Consider the following 19,093-nt stretch of genomic DNA (forward strand, 5'->3'; position numbering starts at 1 on the left):
CCCCTACAAGAACACAGTTCTCTAGACGCTGCGTAATACAGATCTCCGTGGAAAACTACCGCCCACCGAGAAAGAAATTAGCAACGCTCTGGGAGACGATGAAAACACAAGCTGCCCAGACACATCCCCACACTGAGGGAAACCAGGTTTCCTGATCAAGGACAAAGCTCACAGAGAAAGGTGCCAGCTCTAACCACACAAGGTGAAGGTTATGGTTTCCTTGACTCAAACTAGGAATTATGAAGTGTGGGTGGAAGGGAATTTCCCCTAAATGAACTCTAAGCCCCATTGTTTTGGCCTGAAACTGAAAGGCAGAAAGTGGCCACTTGAAGTGTACCAGGATTTTTGCCAGGAGCATACCGTAAAAAGCCTATTCACTTAATAATTTAAAACAAATCTTTACTACTTCGGCATTCCCAAGATAAAAATCAGAGAGGGGTGAGATCTCCAGCCCAATTCGGAAAAATCTGTACAGTGCTCACAAATGGTGGCCCAAAAGGGACATGCACATTTCAGAGGGACGATAGAAATGGGCAACACTGTGGTCTCTGAAAATGCACAGCCTTCAAGTGTAATGATTTAGAAATCACCAACGTTTTTGTATTTTCTATTAACCTGCAATACTGGGCAAAACACAGCACAGTTGTTGCATATAAATGGTGTCTGGCTTCCTGTGCTTTCTATCAAAGTGGGGGAAGCCCCCTGAGTCTTGTTTTCCATTAGACGTAGTAAAAACGTACGTTACAGAACCCACACTCATCAATCCTCCTCTTCTGCCTCATTCCAGATGAAAAGACAACTTCCACGGAAGGTGAGAGATGACTCACGATGCAGTGTGACAGTGGTAAGTTGAAACGATGTGGATTTTACTTTACAAATCTATAGATGTGCTTTTGCACCTCGAGGACATCAGCTTTACGAAAGCAGCCTCACAAATGAAGACTGGAACTTTGCCGTGCCACTGCATTCTCGCTCCTCACCGTGCAGTTTAGAAAGACAGGGAACAGGGCTCCGAGTTGCTCTGTTCAGTCAGAAAAGGGAGTTGGTTTCTGGAATCATCATGCAGCGTCTGTCTCCCACGGGGCCTTGGGACTCAGGGTTTGTGCATCTCTCCCGTATTAATGACCTTATTTACGTCCGGCCTTCTCTAGCTCTGGGAGTTTTTGGACTAGGGCCTGATGGTTCATATTGATGCTGGCAAGGAGTCCCCCTTCGTTGCCATCTGGACCAACGTAACTGATTTCTTCACCACTTAGGGTAGTCATATGGCCCCCCAGTGCTTTCAGAAGGGCGTTGCCCGCACATATATCCCACTTCTTAATGTATGTCACGTGGATATATATATCAGCTTTTTCTTGATTCTCATCGGGAACATCCAAGAGGGATAAAACTTTGTACCCTAAAAATAAGAAATGCAATGATTTGGTTATTTGGAAAAGGGCTCTGCAGTAAGTATTTAATGTGTGCTGATTCCAAGTTACTTTAGTAGCAGGTTGCACGGCGCTATATACGCACACACTCACACTCTCTCAGCGCTTGGGACAGCGCTTATCTTCAAGGTAGCTTACAAAGTTAATACAGGATATAGTGGGCAGGGATGGAAAAAATGCTACGGGGTGGTTATTGGGATGATATGTCTGGGGCCTGTAGAATAATAATAATGATTATGGTACTTGTTAAGTGCTTAGTTTGTGCCAAGCACTGTTCTAAGCACTCGGGTAGATACAACTCATGCAGTTGGACAAAATTCCCATCCCACATGGGGCACACCCTCTTAATCCCCATTTTACAGGTGAGGTAACTGAGGCCCGGAGAATTTAAGTGACATACAGCGGACATGTGGCAGAAACTTGGGGATTAGAACCCACGTCCTTCTGATTTCCAGGCTCGTGCTCTGTCCACTAAGTTACGCTGCTCCTCACTGAGTTGAGAAATGCCTCCGGGGGGGAGGTGGGGTTTCAGGAGGGATCATGCAGAAGTTTAGCTCCCGAGGAAAAAAAAATAAAAGCTTCTCAAAGTAGAATGTGCTATACTCCCTCATGGGGTTCTTAATTTCCCGTTACTTACTATGAAGTCAAAAGGAACATTCAAAATGGTCCCTTAGTTGAAGTTACAGGCATCATCCAGATTTTATACTTGAAGTTAACTCCTTTACAGCAAGGGCTGCCCTACAAACCACTGCGTCTGGGCAAGCGCAGGGATGGTAGGAAACTGGTAGCCAACAATGACTAGCTCCTTGGAGGGCGGGACACAATATATAATTCCAGTGAAGTGGGCACATTTATGAGGATCGAGGTTGGCCATTAGTCTGATATGTTGGCTTTACAACGCAGCAACAATAGGTGACTGGAACGTCCCCCATGGCGGTGACACGCCAAACCAATTTGTAGGTTAAGATAATGAACTGGTATTTCATCTAGTGCAGAGTTAAGACCGGCAATATTTCTGAAGGCGAAAAGCTCTTTGAGGTGGCTCAGGCCAGTTAAACAGTGGAAGGAAAAGGACCAAACATAACCCAGCTGAGCAAATGTTCAATTAATTGTTAAGCTTTTAAGCACTTCCAAGAACCTCAGGTTGGCCCCAGTCCCGCCCAAGTCACTTAGGTGACTCGCCCAAGTGGCGGAGCTGGGATCAGGACCCAAGTGCATGCTCTAATAATCTCTTTTGTGTAGGGATTGTGGAAAATAATATGCATTTTAATTAATATTACCCCTCAACTTTTCACAACCACCTCTGTGGAACTAGAGAAGACACTTAGCTCCTCAGGGGCAGGGATCATATTTACCAACTCTAGCGTGCTGCAGTCTCCCAAGCACTTAGTAAGTGCTCAATGCACATTATTGATTGGTCGATAATAATAATAATAATAATAATAATAATAATAATAATGGCATTTATTAAGTGCTTACTATGTGCAAAGCACTGTTCTAAGCGCTGGGGAGGTTACAAGGTGATCAGCTTGTCCCACATGGGGCTCACAGTCTTCATCCCCATTTCACAGATGAGGTAACTGAGGCTCAGAGAAGTAAAGTGACTTGCCCAAAGTCTCAGCTAACAAGTGGCCGAGCTGGGATAGCAAAAACAGGGTACTTATTTCTTAGGTGCTAAGCACAGATCCCCTATAGACCACACCAACATGAAGTGGCAAGGAAGGATTACCAATAAAGATATCCTGTTGTTCACCACAACCCACTGGCCATGCTGGATGGGAGTCATGAGGGTAAGGTTCCCCGAGGGGGGCTGTTCTAGGAGAGTGACATGGGAGAATGGCGGAGGGCCAAAAAGTCTCCTGGCAGCAGGCCGTGGAAGGCCACCGTAGCAGCCAGTCGAGGCAGGGGCAAACCCGCCAGTGTAACAAGAACCAATCCTTCCTTGGAAGTGCTGTGGGAGGCGTGTTATGGCCACCTTCAGGGGGGCTGGCTATACCCCCGGGGGGGGGAAACATACCTGCACCACCAGCTGGGAGGATCGTGGTTTCATTTCCAAATGTCCGAAGAGCAAGTTGCTGGACAGTCCCAGAATGAGAGCGGGAAACGATGATTCTTGGGGTCTTTTCATTGTAGGAGGTTCGGGCTTGCACATTTGATCCTCCGTCCACCATTGCCCAGGCTGTAAAAGCAAAATCCAGAGAGATTTTGGGGGAGATGCTCGCTGTGTCAACCACAGAAATCATCCTTCTGACCCAGGTTCAAAAGACAGCAGCAGTGGCTCTGTTTACAGAGGAAAAATCACTAAGCAAATGAAACAGCATTTGGCTTATTTAAAAAGTCAGCTCTTTTATACCTACTGTGATTTTCCAAAATGTTTGGGTAAGGAAGTCAGCTTCTCAGAAACTCAAACATAAAATACTGAAAAAAACAAAAAAGACAACCCCCACCTGATTTTTAAAAGTGGAAGACTGCACAGGAGGCTCCATCTCCTGTTTCTAGCTGGTGGAATGTACCAACCAAATTGTCCAAGTTCTGCATATGAACTCTACAGGGAATATTATTACTCTATTTATTATTACTCTATTTTACTTGTACATATTTATTCTACTTATTTTATTTTGTTAATATGTTTTGTTTTGTTGCCTGTCTCCCCCTTCTAGACGGTGAGCCCGCTGTTGGGTAGGAACCGTCTCTATATGTCGCCAACTTGTACTTCCCAAGGGCTTAGTACAGTGCTCTGCACACAGTAAGCGCTCAATAAATACGATTGAATGAATGAATGAAAATGAATACGAGGCCCCTTACCTGAATTCTTCTCTCCGGCTTCTGCCAACCTCGAGAAAAGATGTATTGCTGTGCTCATTTGAAACATTCTAGAAAATGTTTACTTTGCCCCTCTGCCATGATTCCCCTGGGTCCAATGTGATTATCTCGTATCTAAGCCTAGTGCTTAGTACAGTATGGGGCACATAATCACCACTTAATGAATACCATGGTAATTATTCAACACCCGAGCTAGGGAAGCAATTCTCTGCTAGTCCCCGCGCCCCAGAGGATAAGAGCGACCAGCCATAACTAGCAATTTTTTCCATATAGGTGAAATCCAATAGAGAGCAGTGGGTGTTGGGTATCTTGAATGTTATAGCTCAAGTCAGCAAAGCGAGAGAGAAAAGTGTATTGGAAATTCAGAAATAACATATTAACAAGCCAAAATAATTAAACTTGCCCCTAAGAAAGATTATAGCTGGCAAACACAACAGGATTACAAAGATTCCTTTAAATATGTGATTGTAACATTGCCTGTAGAGGTCAGTACTCTCTAACAAAAATAAAAACAGCCCGGCCATCAGATTAGATTCTTTCTGCGGAAATAAGTGCACATTTAGCTCTACAGGAAGACTATGCACTGGATAACTTGCATGACAAAATTTTCCAAGTCCTGCTACCTGATCACAGTCCTATAACTACTTGAGAGAGATTCTGAAGAGGAAAAAAGGACCCGACACTCCACTCTTGTTGCTCGCTGGGCACTTTAAGTCCAGGAGAAGAAAAAAGTGATAAGGGAATCGGCCAATATCGCGTGTGTCGATTTGGGAATAAGTCAGCTTTAGGAATCACTTTCCAGATGTTTGTAAAATCTGTATTCCCAAAGTACAGTGCCGTATCTATCCAAAATGGAACAGCGTGAATCCAGGACTAGCAGTGCCTTATACGCCACCTCAGGTGGCTGCCGCAATACTTGCATGGCAAACTAGCTTTCCTTTCAGTGGGTGGGTTAGCCACAATTTCTGATTGTGCAAAATACTGTTCTCCTGTCTGAAACTTAACTAAGATTTGTGGCAGCCCTTTGCACCATTACCTAAAATGCCAAAAAGAATATATCCAGGCACGGAAAAGCTTGAGAACCCCTCTGTGATTCTCTCCTGAAAAATGATAAAACCACCACCTCCACACATCAGGTGTGTCATGCGATGTGATGAGTCACATTTTTGTTAACCAGCCGCCCTAGGAATAAAGGACCATTCTGGCAGGCGCAAAGACTCTTTCATCAGGCCAAGAGTGTGCAGGTGGGAGGACTGTAATGATAACTTGCCTAATTTACTCCTAGAATGTCCAACTGAGACACTAGAGCTAATACGATGGGATGGGCCTTGAATGCCTTAAGATAAAAAGTACCGGGGACACTTACTATAGGGTCATTTAATACAGTGCAAAGCACCCTCACAGTCTGAAAGAGTTCATTGTGCCTACCAAGGTGTTAGATGTGTTGTGTGCATCAGGATCTACAGAGAACATACTGCAACAAACTGAATCAATATACCTGTATAGGCAGAGAATGGCTTATGTATTACTCCAAGTACTGGTTCACCGTTTACAGCGACGCACACCATTGTAGTGACATACTGCCGGAGGTTTTCTAAGGGGAACAGAAAAGCAGCAATGTTAAAATCAAATCTCCAGCAAGGCACGAGGCCCTCCCCGTCCCCCTCATTTTAGGATACTGTGAGCTAAAGATCTGGGGAAGGCTGGAGCAGTGCTACATTTACCGGGCCTATGAGGTCCCAGTGAGTCAGTATTGTCTATAGAGCACCGTACTGAATGCACGACTGGGTTCCTGTGAGCGCTAACAGATGCTCCTTTTTACACCAAAGTTGCATTATTTGAAATAATAATAATAATGGCATTTGCTAAGTGCTGGGGTAAATACACGAATGCAATGATATCACATAGTCCTTGTCCCACACGGGGCTCTCTGGCGATAGATTTTTCCTGAGTTCTGACAACTGCCTTCTGTGACAAAGTTTAAGTGTTGTGAATTCTTCAGGGCTTTTGCAAGATCTCGAATTCACACGTACTTGGAGCATGGCCTAGTGGAAAGAGCAGAGGGCTGAGAGTCCAACTAGCTGGACTCTAAACCTGGCTCTGACATTTACCTGCTGCATGGCTTTGGGCAAGTCGCTTTTCCTAAACTGGGCCTCAGTTGAAAAATGTAAAATGGGGATTCGATTCTTGTTTTCTCTCCTACTAAGACTGTGAGCCCCAGCGCTTAGGACAGAGTAAGCACTTACCAATTCTACAATTATTAGTAGTAGTATCCTCAGGAGCAGACCAATATTACATTGCCAGTGATTGCCCAAGAAGGGACCGCTAATTCAGTGACAGATTTCTGACTTCATATTTTAGCAGTTGATCAACTTTGTGATTTGAGTCACTTCTCTATTACAACCCAATCTAAAGGATGCTACGCCATCCCAATCCTCCTCGATCTGTTGCTCTTTATGGTGGGCATCGGTTCTGTGTCCTCTAGTCTTCTCATTTTACACTCACTTTTTGGGGGCTCTCATCCACTCACACAGCTTCAGGTGCCACCTCTACGTAGATGACTCCCCAATTGACCTCTCCAGCCCTGACCTCCACCCGGCATCCCCTTTTGCCTCCAGGTTATGTCCGCTTAGAGGAAGGACCTCTGAGTTTCCCATCTCAATGGCCAAACCATCAATCACTCAATGGTATTTACTGAGCGGTTACCAGAGCCCTGCTGTACTAAGTGCTTGGGAGAGTACAATATAACAGAGTTGGTAGACACGTTCCCTGCTCAGAAGAAGCATCATCCTTTCCATCCCAGAAATCCACAACTTTGGTGTCATCCTCGGCCCTTCACTACCCGTTAAACTCTCACATGTCTACTGCCAAATCCTGCTGATTCCTCCTGCACATCTCCCCGATCCACCTGCTGCCTCTCAGCCCACGCAGACAGGTCCCAGTAGGAGTTCCAGCACTGCCTGTTCTACATTACTGCATTAGTGCCCTTGCTGGTCTTCTTCCCGCTCCAAACTACATACTGCCTGCTACTGCCGGATCATCTACCTGCATCTCTCCTCATAGTCAACTTCAGAGCTCTCCATCCCCTATTTCCCAAGCCACAACCTTTCAGTTGTACCTTGCTCTTGATGCTCTTGCCTCCCTCCCCTCACTCACAATGAGCCCCCCGATCTGAAACCCTCTCCATCCCTCCCCAAATCCAAAAGAGCAGAGCTCCTCCACAGTCAAAGCCCTCCTGGCATCCCATCTCCTCTAACCAGCTCGTCTCAGTACCCTGGGCCATATCACCCCTTCAGCCATCTTATGAACTTATTTACACCCCCTCTAAGTGCTCATTTTCACAGTGATTATCTTGTATCCATCCCAACGCTTAGGACAGGGCTTGGCACATAGTAAGCACTCAACAAATACCATGATTACTATCACTACTGCATATCTTTTATGTTTGTCTCCTCTGCTGGGGTGAAAGCTCCTTATGGGGCAAGGACCATGTCACCTCATTATTCTTTACTTCGAGCGCCTAGTACAGCACCAAATGGGCACTCAATAAGTCTAAAACATTTCAGGAGTTCAGTGATGTAATCTTACTAAATAAAATAATTGCCCCCTTGGATTTCAAATATCACTATTTCTTTGCAAATATGTCTTAGAACCCGGGATTGACTGAACCCTCCACTTAATGAGACTCAAACCCATATTACTGTTTTGAAGCACCATCTCGGCAACGCTGGGTTTCTAAAACACCTGCAGATGAGATGCTGGGATCTCATTTTTCAAATGAGTCTGATCAGGCACAAGCATTTTGACGACTTCACTGCCAACATATTTCTGACCCCAGAACATTTTTTGCCAAGCTGTTTTCCTTTCAGTATATCAAAATAGGAACACCTTCACATTGGGAGCAACAGCAACAACCTAGAGTTACCTGTATATTCCTGTGTGGCATCAAGTGGGTCAATCCAAACGGTAACACTTTCTGCTGGTACCTCTTTTGGTTTGGTTATTTTCTTCAGGATATCCTCAGGAATTCTGCGATCCCATAAGACGGTCTCCTGATCGGCTGCATCCACGTGTTCCTCAGTATTTATCTGGTGCAGAAATTATAATTACAGTCATCATGGCTCCATCCTCAACACACACACAAACACACACAGACCCCAACCCCATGGCATCTATTTTTACATGTTTTAAGTTTCTAAACATTTTAAGTTTAGAAACACCATTATCCAGGAGAATTCCAACTGTAGACTGCCTGCCTGCCTTTACGGATGCCACCCACATAATAAGTTTAGCAGAGGACAACTTTATGATCCAGAAAGAAGAGAAACCAACCTGAGGCAAAGCTGTTCAAGAACTAATGCTTACTGACAGGGAGGAATATATCAAGAGTGTAAGAATAATAGGCTTAACTTTGGATCAGTGAACACAAGCTGCTACTTTAATGATTGGAAATGGGAAAACAGACAACGGAATTCAAAGGTGTTAAAAACCAGGGAACTGAATAAGATACTAGAAGCACATATAGTAATTAATCATCTACAAGCATCTTTGACAAGCAGGCAAAGTCAAAACCTCCTCCTAAAGGCCACAGAATGGCAGTGGACAAGGATTACCAAATGCAATACGGCAGCAAAAAAGGTTACACAACAAAACAAGTAAACAGGCATTAATGCAAATAAATAGCACAATAGATATGTAAATATATATCGACATATACACGGGAGCTGTGGGGCAGGGACAGGGTAGGGCAAGAGAAGCGAGTCGGGGTGATGGGAAGGGGAGGAGCAGCTGAGGAAATGGGGGGTCTCAGTCAGGGAAAGCCTCTTGGAGGAGGTGGGCCTTCAGTAGGGCTTTGGGGGGTGGGGGGAGAGGGAATGTGACTGTTTGGCAGATTTAAGGAGGGAGGGCATTCCGGGCCAGAGGTGGGATCGACAGCAGGACAGGCGAGAACCAGGCCCAGTGAGATGGTCAGCTCCAGGGGAGCGGAGTGTGCGGGCTGAGATGGAGGAGAGAAGGGAGGTGAGGTAAGAAGGGGCAAGGTGATGGAGAGCTTTGAAGCTAATAGTGAGGATTTTTTTGCTTGATATGGCGGTTGATAGGTAACCACAATGTCCACTGAAGTCAATCTTGACCCGACTGCTCCCTAACACAAGGTTCTCCAAGACTGCAAGTGCCCTCAAGGCCGGGATCCTGTCTACCAAAGCTACTAATCAATCAATCAATCAATTGACCATACTTATTGAGTGCTTACTATATGCAGAGCACAGTACTAAGTGTTTGGGAGAGAACAATACAACAGATTTGGCAGACCCATTCCCTGTATGATGAGCATACAGTCTAGAGGCGGTGACAGACATTAATGACTAAATCAGTAATTTAAAATATATAATTTAAAGATTTGTACATAAGTGCTGTGGGGTTGGGGCACATATCATATAATAATAATAATGATGGCATTTATTAAGCACTTACTATGTGCAAAGCACTGTTCTAAGCGCTGGGGAGGTTACAGGGTGATCAGGTTGTCCCATGGGAGGCTCACAGTCTTAATCCCCATTTTACAGATGAGGTAACTGAGGCCCAGACAAGTGAAGTGACTTGCCCAAAAAGTCACACAACTGACAGTTGGCGGAGCCGGGGTTTGAACCCATGACCTCTGACTCCAAAGCCCAGGCTCTAGATCCAAGTGCACAGATGATGCAGAAGGGAGAGTGAGCCGGGGAAAATAGGGCTACCAACTTACCCACACCCTTAGTACACTGTTCTGTATATGGCAAGGGCTCTATAAATACCACTGATTGAAGAGCACAAACTACAGGTTAGGGCAGAACTGAATGACCCACAAGTGGCTGCCATGGAAGAAATGAAGGATCTATCAAGATGTTGACACCATGTAAGTACTCTGTTCTCAGTCAGTCCTCCGGACAACTAGACTGTCAAAAAATGCTATGGCTACGAGAAGTAAAAGCAGCATTTTAAACAATAAAATACATGGGTGCTACCCTGTTTGCCCCTAATTCATATTTGACTTTTCATCCTAATTGTATTTTTTGGCTTTTGAAATATACCATTAATTTTCATCTCAAAACTCTCCCTAAAAGATTTTGATTTTTCCTCTGCTAATTGGCCTTATCAGTGTTCCGGATTTGTCAGTATACTTACTCATTTGACTTCATTTCGTGTTTTTAATTCCCCCCTTTAAAAAGAATACAATAAAAAGCGGGGGATTGGGTCCAAAACCTAATTACTCTCAAAATTCACTTTAATAGAGCATTGTAATTTGCTTTCTGTTAGAAGTACAGTGCTCTGCACACAGTAAGCACTCAATAAATACGACTGAATTAAATGAACCGTCCCAATTCTGGGATGGCCTTTTTTCAATCAATCAGTGCTATTTATTGAACACTACTGTCTTCAGAGCCCTACACTAGGCACCTGAGAGAGCAGAATTCAACAGAGTTGGCAGACACGTTCCCTCCCCATGAGCTTACGAGTCTAGATCTCTTACATGACCGCTTACTATTTTTTCTTTGGTTTAGGTGTACGATTTTATTTTGCTTTGGCTGTCCTGCAACGCGAAACCCACCTGTGCTGGGCAGCAGCAGCATGGGAGAGAGTCAAGGGTGGATACCTAGGTTTACTGCATGGAAGAAGGCAATGGTAAACCACTTCTGGATTTTTACCAAGAAAACGACGGATACACTACAGAACCACTGCAGACGGAGTTGGGGCATGCTGGAAGAGATGTGTCCATGGCGTCGCTATGGGTCGGAGTCGACTCGACGGCAAAAGACAAGTCGTGCAACACAGCCCCTACCCGTTTGAAGTGTTTGCTCTGCTTGTTCAAATGAACAAGGGTTCTTGTGTTCGGTTTTTACCATGGACCTATTATTATTATATACTGTGCCCTGTTCTGTGTTTGCATTTCCATCATTTCCTCTGCCCGAGTCTCTTAGTCAACATTGTTAAGATTGCATCATTTGCTTCCTGCACGCTCTCCACTCCTCCACTGAAAGTTTGCATTACAAAGTATCTGGTCGATGCATTAATTCTAATTGCCATCATCTAGCTGTCCCTGCATTTGCTATGGTCACTTCCCCTGCTTTCTCCAGTTCCCTTTAAGCTGTTTTGCTTGTCAGTGTGGCTCAGTGGAAACAGCCCGGGTTTTGGAGTCAGAGGTCATGGGTTCAAATCCCAGCCCCACCAATTGTCAGCTGTGTGACTTTGGGTAAGTCACTTCTCTGTGCCTGTTACCTCATCTGTAAAGTGGGGATTAAGAATGTGAGCCCCCGTAGGACAACCTGATCACCCTGTAACCTCCCCAGCGCATGGAACAGTGCTTTGCACACAGTAAGTGCTTAATAAATGCCATCATCATTATCATTATTATTTTTGTCTGGTTACAATTAGTCTTGCTTCGTTGCCTTTGCAATTTTGCTTAACCCCAGGTATATTTTTTGGAAAGCAAGGGGAAAATGTCGACTACTCTGATTGAGGATGTATGTGTGCTTGGGGGAGCAGATTGTCCTCTGGGACAGCTGGTTAATGACAGGTAGAACTAATGTTTGTTGAACCAAAGATTATGGCTGCATAAATGTACTTGGCAATGCAAACATTCACAGTGAGGAAAGAACATGGCAGTGATCAAAATTGCACCCCCCAACGCTCAGGAGAAAGGCCCAGGATGTCTGCACTGGGCCAAAGATAATAGAAGCTGAATTCCGAGGTGCTCAGAGAATAGCTGCGAAGAGAAAGCTTCCTGGGAGCAGAGGGAACCAGCTAGAGGCACTGAATATGACTGAGGAGAAACTCCTGGAGGGTGGGAGGTAGTGAGTGTGGGAATGTGGGGAGAGGGTTGCTTGCTTGCTGTTTTGCAAGGTGGTTAGCTTACTTGGGGTGGGGAAGTGTGCAGCATCCTGGGGCAGGTGTCCCCACTTCTTAGTGGCAAATAAAGCTTACAAACACGCACCCACACAGACCCAATTCTGTCTGCTTGTTGAATTCCAATGTTGGAGATCTCAGACAGTGGGGAAGTCCTTCAGAGTGATTCTGCAGGACTTCTTTAATAGGAGTAGCCCCATGCCACTTATGCCCTTGTCTTTATGCTCCTATCTTGCTTCTCCCTTATCTTTCTACTCTAATAACAATGATGGCATTTATTAAGCGCTTACTATGTGCAAAGCACTGTTCTAAGCTCTGTGGAGGTTACAAGGTGATCAGATTGTCCCACGTGGGGCTCACAGTCTTCATCCCCATTTTACAGATGAGGTAACTGAGGCACAGAGAAGTTAAGTGACTTGCCCCTGGAGGGAGATGATAGAATACTGGATCGGATGGGCCGTGGTCCTGATTCCGCACAATATTTCCTCTGTGCTAATCGGGGTGCAGACCGTTAAGCACAAGGGTTTTGTCACTGGCAGGCCATTTTAGCTGATGCAGTACTGAAATCAGCCCAACCTGTAACGAGTCATCAATGAGGCAGGGCTGTGCCAGCAGCAAACGTCTTCACATTCAATCAAGGGCATTAGTGAACTTTTACTGTGTGCAGAACACTGTACCAAGTTCCTGGGCGGGAACACTACAATAAAGTACTGTATATGATCAATTCCTGCCAACAAGGAGCTTAAAATTCCTATGATCTGGGTCTTAAAAAGAATCACATCAAAGCAAAATATTTCGGGGGATAATAAGTGCGTAAAAATATGCACTTAAAGTGTAGGCAGGCTTTTTTCTAAACTTGGAGATAAGTGACCAATGCATTTCAAAGTACTATTGCTAAAAATAAGCCTACATATTGGCCAAAGCATCGTACTGAATGAATTACAAAGAAATCATCTGCTTGATTGGATTATCTCGTCAGCGCTGACGGCGTTTGGCCCTTGATAAATGCCACAACTGCACACTACTGTAAAGGTACCAGCTTACCCAAAGAAGAGCAGTCAGCATTGGGTGAAGGGGATCAGGAAACCGGCTACTCCTTATAGGACGCTTTACTCTTCTTGTCACAGAGGATACGCTACACATCTGTAATTATGTTTATATGTTGTTCTCATGCTAAAATCATTACAGGAGATTAAATGTAGGGGCTGAGGAAGGTAAGTGCAAGAAGTTAACTCTTCATTTTCTAGGAGAGAAAACTCACTGGAGGCTTTCAATAAGTTCAGACTTCAGCAAGGAGACTAGGGTGTAAGCTCGCTGTGGGTAGGGAATGTGCTTGTCATATTGTACTCTCCCAAGCACTGAGTACAGTGCTTTGCACACACCAAGCACTCAATAAATACCACTGACTGAGGTTAATGAAGTTTAACGAACTAAGATCACTACAACTGATTTTCACAACTTTACTGCACTTCAGGTAAAACTAAAAGCATGCATCAATTCTATTCCAGAAAGAATGGAATCAAACGTGTGGGTTTTTTTTTCCTTTCCAGAAAGCAAGACTGTATCACACCTATGAGCAATTACAAAATCCTCCTTCCTGGATTTTGTCCCAAGTGTCCCACAAGAAAAGCCTTCCTGGGCATCTAAGGTATAAACACATTCATGATTTGCCCCCAGTCTTTTCCTAAAAATTTGAGAACACAATTTTGGGTTTAAGCTGGAGCCACATTATTAAGAGCCCAGATGTAGAAAGCTGGCTTATTTTTACTGAACCCAAGTTGAGTTAGCCGGTCGGTAAGTATCTCTTACGATCCCTCATCAGCATCCTTCCTCTGGTCTGGAACAGATCACATGATATATTTGTACAACAGACCACCACTCTCCCCATCTTAAAAACCTTATTAAAATCCCATCTCCTCCTAGAGGCCTTCCCCTACTAAATTCTCATTTCCCCTTCTCCCCCTCCCTTCTGCATTTCCTATACATTTGGATCCCTACCCTTTAAGCACTTAAACATTCTCCCTACTCTCATCCAATTACTTTAGTCTGTCTCTCACTCTAGATTTCAAGCTCCTTGTGGTCTGTTGTACTCTACTCTCTCAAGTGCTCAGTACAGTGCTCTGCACCCAGTAAGCACTTAATGTTATTAACTAAAGTTTTTGGGGGCTTACTGGATGCAGAGGACTGTACTTAACACTTGGGAGAGTACAATGCAATAGGGTTGGTGAACAGGATCCCTAACCACAAGGAACTTACAGGCTTGTTGGGGAGACAGATGGTAAAATAAATTACAGATAGGGGACATGGGAGAGCATAAGGAGAGGCACATAAGTACTGTAGGGTTGGGAGTGGGGTGGAAATCAAGTGCTTAAGGGGAACTTCAAACTAAAAGCTTACTTAAAATTAACCCTACTTTACAGTTGAACAAGGGGAAAAGGGCTCAGTAGCTCCTCTGGGGACTCAACCAAGCTGATCTTCCCGTCAAAGTGCCCTCAGCAACAAACCATTGGCAAGGGCACCGCAAAACTGATTAGTAGAAAACCATTCATTCCACAGTAAGGCAGAAAAATAAGGAAGCTTGTGAAAAGTCCCAAAAATTAATTTCAGGTTGACTCCGCGGCATACTCGTTGGAGGTGGAGTCTTTAGGTTCCTTGGAGACCCATCTAACTCTTACCAGATCTTGAAGCGTGAAATGACTCATGACCCTGGGGCAAGACCTCCCACTCTGGGCTCACTGCCTTCAACTGCCTTAGTAAATATTATGCTAGTTTATCTGGAACATCAGTTTTAGCTGGAGACACTCCCAGAGTCAAGAATATAAGCATTAAAAAGCTTAAAGGAAATATGGAATATGACAACAGAGCTAAAACACAGTGAGAGCTAAGGCATGTCACAGGGCTTGGTACTTCATCTACTTTCCAAACTAACGATGTTAAAAATGTACAAAAACATTTTTGATTAGTAAAAAACAACTTTATAAAGACTTCCGATAAACACTGCACTTTCCTTGAGGGTTTGAAACGTAAGAGCAAAAAGGATTTGATTTCTTTGCGGCCACACGAAATCTAGTCTGTAAAGCACCGACAAAGTTTCAGTCCCACTACCAGTGATTCACACTCTGTCACTTGTGCGGTTTCCATCTTGGCTTCTCTGCACGTACAACTGGGGCTAGTATGTTTTGGAATGCTGTAAGGGTGATGGGTCACCTTCCTGAAAGGATCTTCAGATCCTCCAATGAAATTCTAGATACTATTTATTAGTCCTGCTGCTTGGCAAGTTCAAACGTTACAAACATTGCTACTGCAAACTTCTGAGCCCCTATGATCTAGGTTACTCTATTATTATGGTCATTTTATAGATGGGGAAGCTACTCATGCCCAAAGGGCTGGTGTCAGTGAGACCTGAGATTAGAGCTTGAAAGTTCAGAATTTCCAGTTCCCTTAGAAGACTACCCGTGGGGCTAAGGATGGACAAATAACAACCTGGGAAAATACTTCCACTCGAAAAACACAGTACAGCGACAGTGGGGAACTCTGAAGAGGGATTCCCAACTGGGAAAACAACCTACCAGGCCATGTCACCTCCTTTTAGGATAGCAACCCTGCTCCAGAGTCAGGCCAAGCGAGGTCCCAGAGAATTCTCCAGAAAATGCCCAACTGATGGGTTGGAGCAGCCCTTTCTCTGGCGAGTGGGGTCCAGCCTAGTGGATGGCAGACCTCCGCTTCACTGGCTCTCGCCAGGGAGCGAAGTGCCAACTCCTGCTGGACCCAAAGCCAGACATATGCAGCCCCGACACTTTCCACTCCTGGGGCTCGGGAACTGCAGAAGGGCCACCTCCCCCCCCTCCCCCAAGAAGAAAGGGATGGTCCCCCTCCTTGCAACCTGCCACCGCAGAAGTCCCACCCCCCAAAGGACCAAAGGCAGATGGAAACGCCACCTTCCCAGAGACGACCTGGCAGTTTGGACCGCTCTTTCCAGCTCTTTCGGTTTACTCGGATTAAAATTTATTAAGCTCAAAGATCAATATAAAATGCATTAAATACTCATATCAGAAGTTCCATAAAGATAAATGAACGTTTCTGCCCAGGTCTCATTACTTAGGAGTTAAGTCTTATTCACTGATATTAATTTAGAGTAAGTAAAGGAGACAAGCATAGGTGACTGGAATCAATATCATCTTTGAGAAGCAGCAGGGCCTAGTGGATAGATCGCGGGTCTGAGAGTCAGAAGGACCTGGGTACTCTGCAACTCGTCTGCTGTGTGACCTTGGGCAAGGCAACTCAACTTCTCTGTACTTCGCTTACCTAATCTGTAAAATGGGGAATAAGACTTTGAGTCTTCAAGGGCAACACTATGCCAACACATCAATCCCAGTGCTCAGTACAGTGCCTGGCATAGTAAAATCTTAAATACCATTTAAGAAAACAAAAAAAAAATAGTGTGAGAAATTAAGGTGTGAGATTACTTAAGGATTCATGCCTTTTCTATAGCCTTACGGATGGGTTTTTTTTGTGGCTCATGGAATCTAGCCCAACTAACTGGAAAAGTGGTATTTCTAAAGGATTTGTCTTTCTTCTCTCCATCCCTGTGCCAATGTTAAACTCCACTCTGGACTAGAGAAAAGTGCAGGTTAAGAGCTCTGCTCCCCAAGGCCTCTAAGCTCATGTTTGCAAGCTAACACATATGTAGGGCAGTGTGCACATTAGGGATACTGACTTTCCTTGTACTTTAAGAGGTTCAGAAAGAACCCTCAAAATATTTAAAGGCTTTTTATTATGGGTTTGGAATGACTAAATATCTCAGCTCACAACAGTGATCACCTACGCTCCCAACACAACTTCATATCAGCATTTCAGTGAACATAGGATTCAGTGGTAATTAGAGTCTGATCCAAATACAACTAAAACGCCAAGCCACTAATGTAACTATGACAGAGAAACACCTGCAAATTTACCAGGCCACAGTTGATGCTCACCAGAATGTGAGGCTGCTTGTACAATCAGGACAAAATTCCAACTGATCCTAAAAAGGCAGTTCCTTATTCCTTTTTCTTACTGGGAGGAGGGGGAAGGGAGAACCCCCTCCAAGCCTCATTTCAGGTGGGAGCATTTGAGCTACATGAATAAACGACAAAAATCCCAATTCTGGAAAAAAAGGGAGCACACACCGCCACAGAGGCTGAAGCCTGTAAAATGAGTCAATAAAAAGCAGTGTGGCCTAGTGGAAAAACCATGGGCCTGGGAATCAGAGGACCTAGGTTCTAATTCTGGCTCTGCCACTTGTCTGTTGTGTGACCTCAGGCAAGTCACAACTTCTCTGTATCCAACCTAATAACCTTTTATCTACCCCAAGGCTCAGGACAATGCTTGGCACATAGTAAGCGCTCAATACCAGCATCATCATCATCATTTTATTATTATTATTATTATTATTCCAGGGCAGAAGCAGGATGTGGGCAAGGGGTCGCAGCAAGACAGATGAGATCGAAGTACATTGAGTAGGTTCTGGCCCCACTCTTCCTCCCTCCCCTTCAAGTATCTGCTTTAGATCTTGCTTCCACTGCCTCCTAGCTGTGTCTGGGCTTTCTTTCCCACCCCTATCCCTAACTACCAAAAGCCCAAGCACCCTGACTCCAGTCAGCCAGAGCGACAGCACAGAACACAGGCCCCGGCCCCAGTGAATCAACCTACAAGTCACAGGCTACTCCCTATGGACCCCTAACAAATAAGCACTGATTAGTTACTCCAGGGATCAACGTCCATTTGGGATTCCCCTCCTAGGGTTGCTTTTAACAACTCTACAAAGGGGATAACAATGATGTTGATGATGATAATAAAATATCTGTCAAGTACTTACTATGTGCCAAGCACTGTACTAAGGTTGGGATAAATACAAGGTAATCAGGTACAGAAGCAGCGTGGCCTAGTGGATAGAGCGTGGGCTTGGAAATCAGAAAGATCTGGGTTCTAATCCCAGCTCCGTCACTTGTCCTGAGTGACTTACGATAAGTAACAAATTCTCTCAGCCTCAGTGACCTCATCTGAAAAATGGGGATTAAGACTGCGAGCCCCAGGTGAGACAAGAACTGTCCAACCTGATTACCTTCTATCTACCCCAGTACTGAAAACAGTGCCTGGCACATAATAAGCACGTAACAAATACCATTAAAAAAAGGTAGAACCCAATCCCTGTCTCGCATGACCTCACAACACAGGGTAATCAATCATCATCATCAATCGTATTTATTGAGCGCTTACTATGTGCAGAGCACTGTACTAAGCGCTTGGGAAGTACAAATTGGCAACATATAGAGACAGTCCCTACCCAACAGTGGGCTCGCAGTCTAAAAGGGGGAGACAGAGAACAAAACCAAACATACTAACAAAATAAAATAAATAGAATAGATATGTACAAGTAAAATAAATAGAGTAATAAACATGTACAAACATATATCCATATATACGGTGCTGTGGGGAAGGGAAGGAGGTAAGAAAGAATATTTCCTTTGCATTGCCACTGCACACTGACTTTGCAAGTCCAGCATTCTGCCGTGTGTGTGTATTTCTAAACGTGCGGTAGCACATTAAAAAAGAAATGAAAGTTATTCCACCCTGAAAACTGTTCCCTAGCATGACATTACTTTAATTCACTGGCTCCTTGTAATCAAGATCTAATAAACAGCACCTTTAAAATGCGTTCTATACATAGCCTGCATTGTTACAATCAATTGAACTACTTAAAAAAGAAAACCTCTGAGGCTATCTGGAGGCATTTCGAGCTTCCCTCTGTTTTATGGCACAACCTTAGACACAATGCGTAAAAAGGTCAAGACAGCATGTAGGCTTTTGCATTAAACAGCAGAACACTAATTAGTTTTAGTAACAATGGGGTTTTGTGAGTGTATTCCAATATTTTGATGTTTACTTTTGTTTGAAACCTCAAGCCACCATACACAAAG

The 19,093-nt window shown here is 44.4% G+C and overlaps 1 protein-coding gene across 1 annotated transcript in view; it reads right to left on the minus strand.

Moving 5' to 3' along the window:
• Positions 1-382: 382 nt before the first annotated feature.
• The window catches only part of BPNT2 (3'(2'), 5'-bisphosphate nucleotidase 2), a 30,042-nt gene continuing 11,331 nt past the window's right edge, over positions 383-19,093 (minus strand). Inside the window, exons 2-5 of the mRNA XM_038766497.1 lie at positions 8,179-8,341; positions 5,752-5,847; positions 3,448-3,609; positions 383-1,399 (exon numbers count right to left, since the gene is read on the minus strand). Of these exons, the coding sequence (XP_038622425.1) occupies positions 1,128-1,399; positions 3,448-3,609; positions 5,752-5,847; positions 8,179-8,341 (693 nt within the window). The 3' untranslated portion in view covers positions 383-1,127. The remainder of the gene's footprint in view (positions 1,400-3,447; positions 3,610-5,751; positions 5,848-8,178; positions 8,342-19,093) is intronic.

This window comes from Tachyglossus aculeatus, chromosome 25, assembly GCF_015852505.1.
Source record: "Tachyglossus aculeatus isolate mTacAcu1 chromosome 25, mTacAcu1.pri, whole genome shotgun sequence".
NCBI lineage: Eukaryota > Metazoa > Chordata > Mammalia > Monotremata > Tachyglossidae > Tachyglossus > Tachyglossus aculeatus.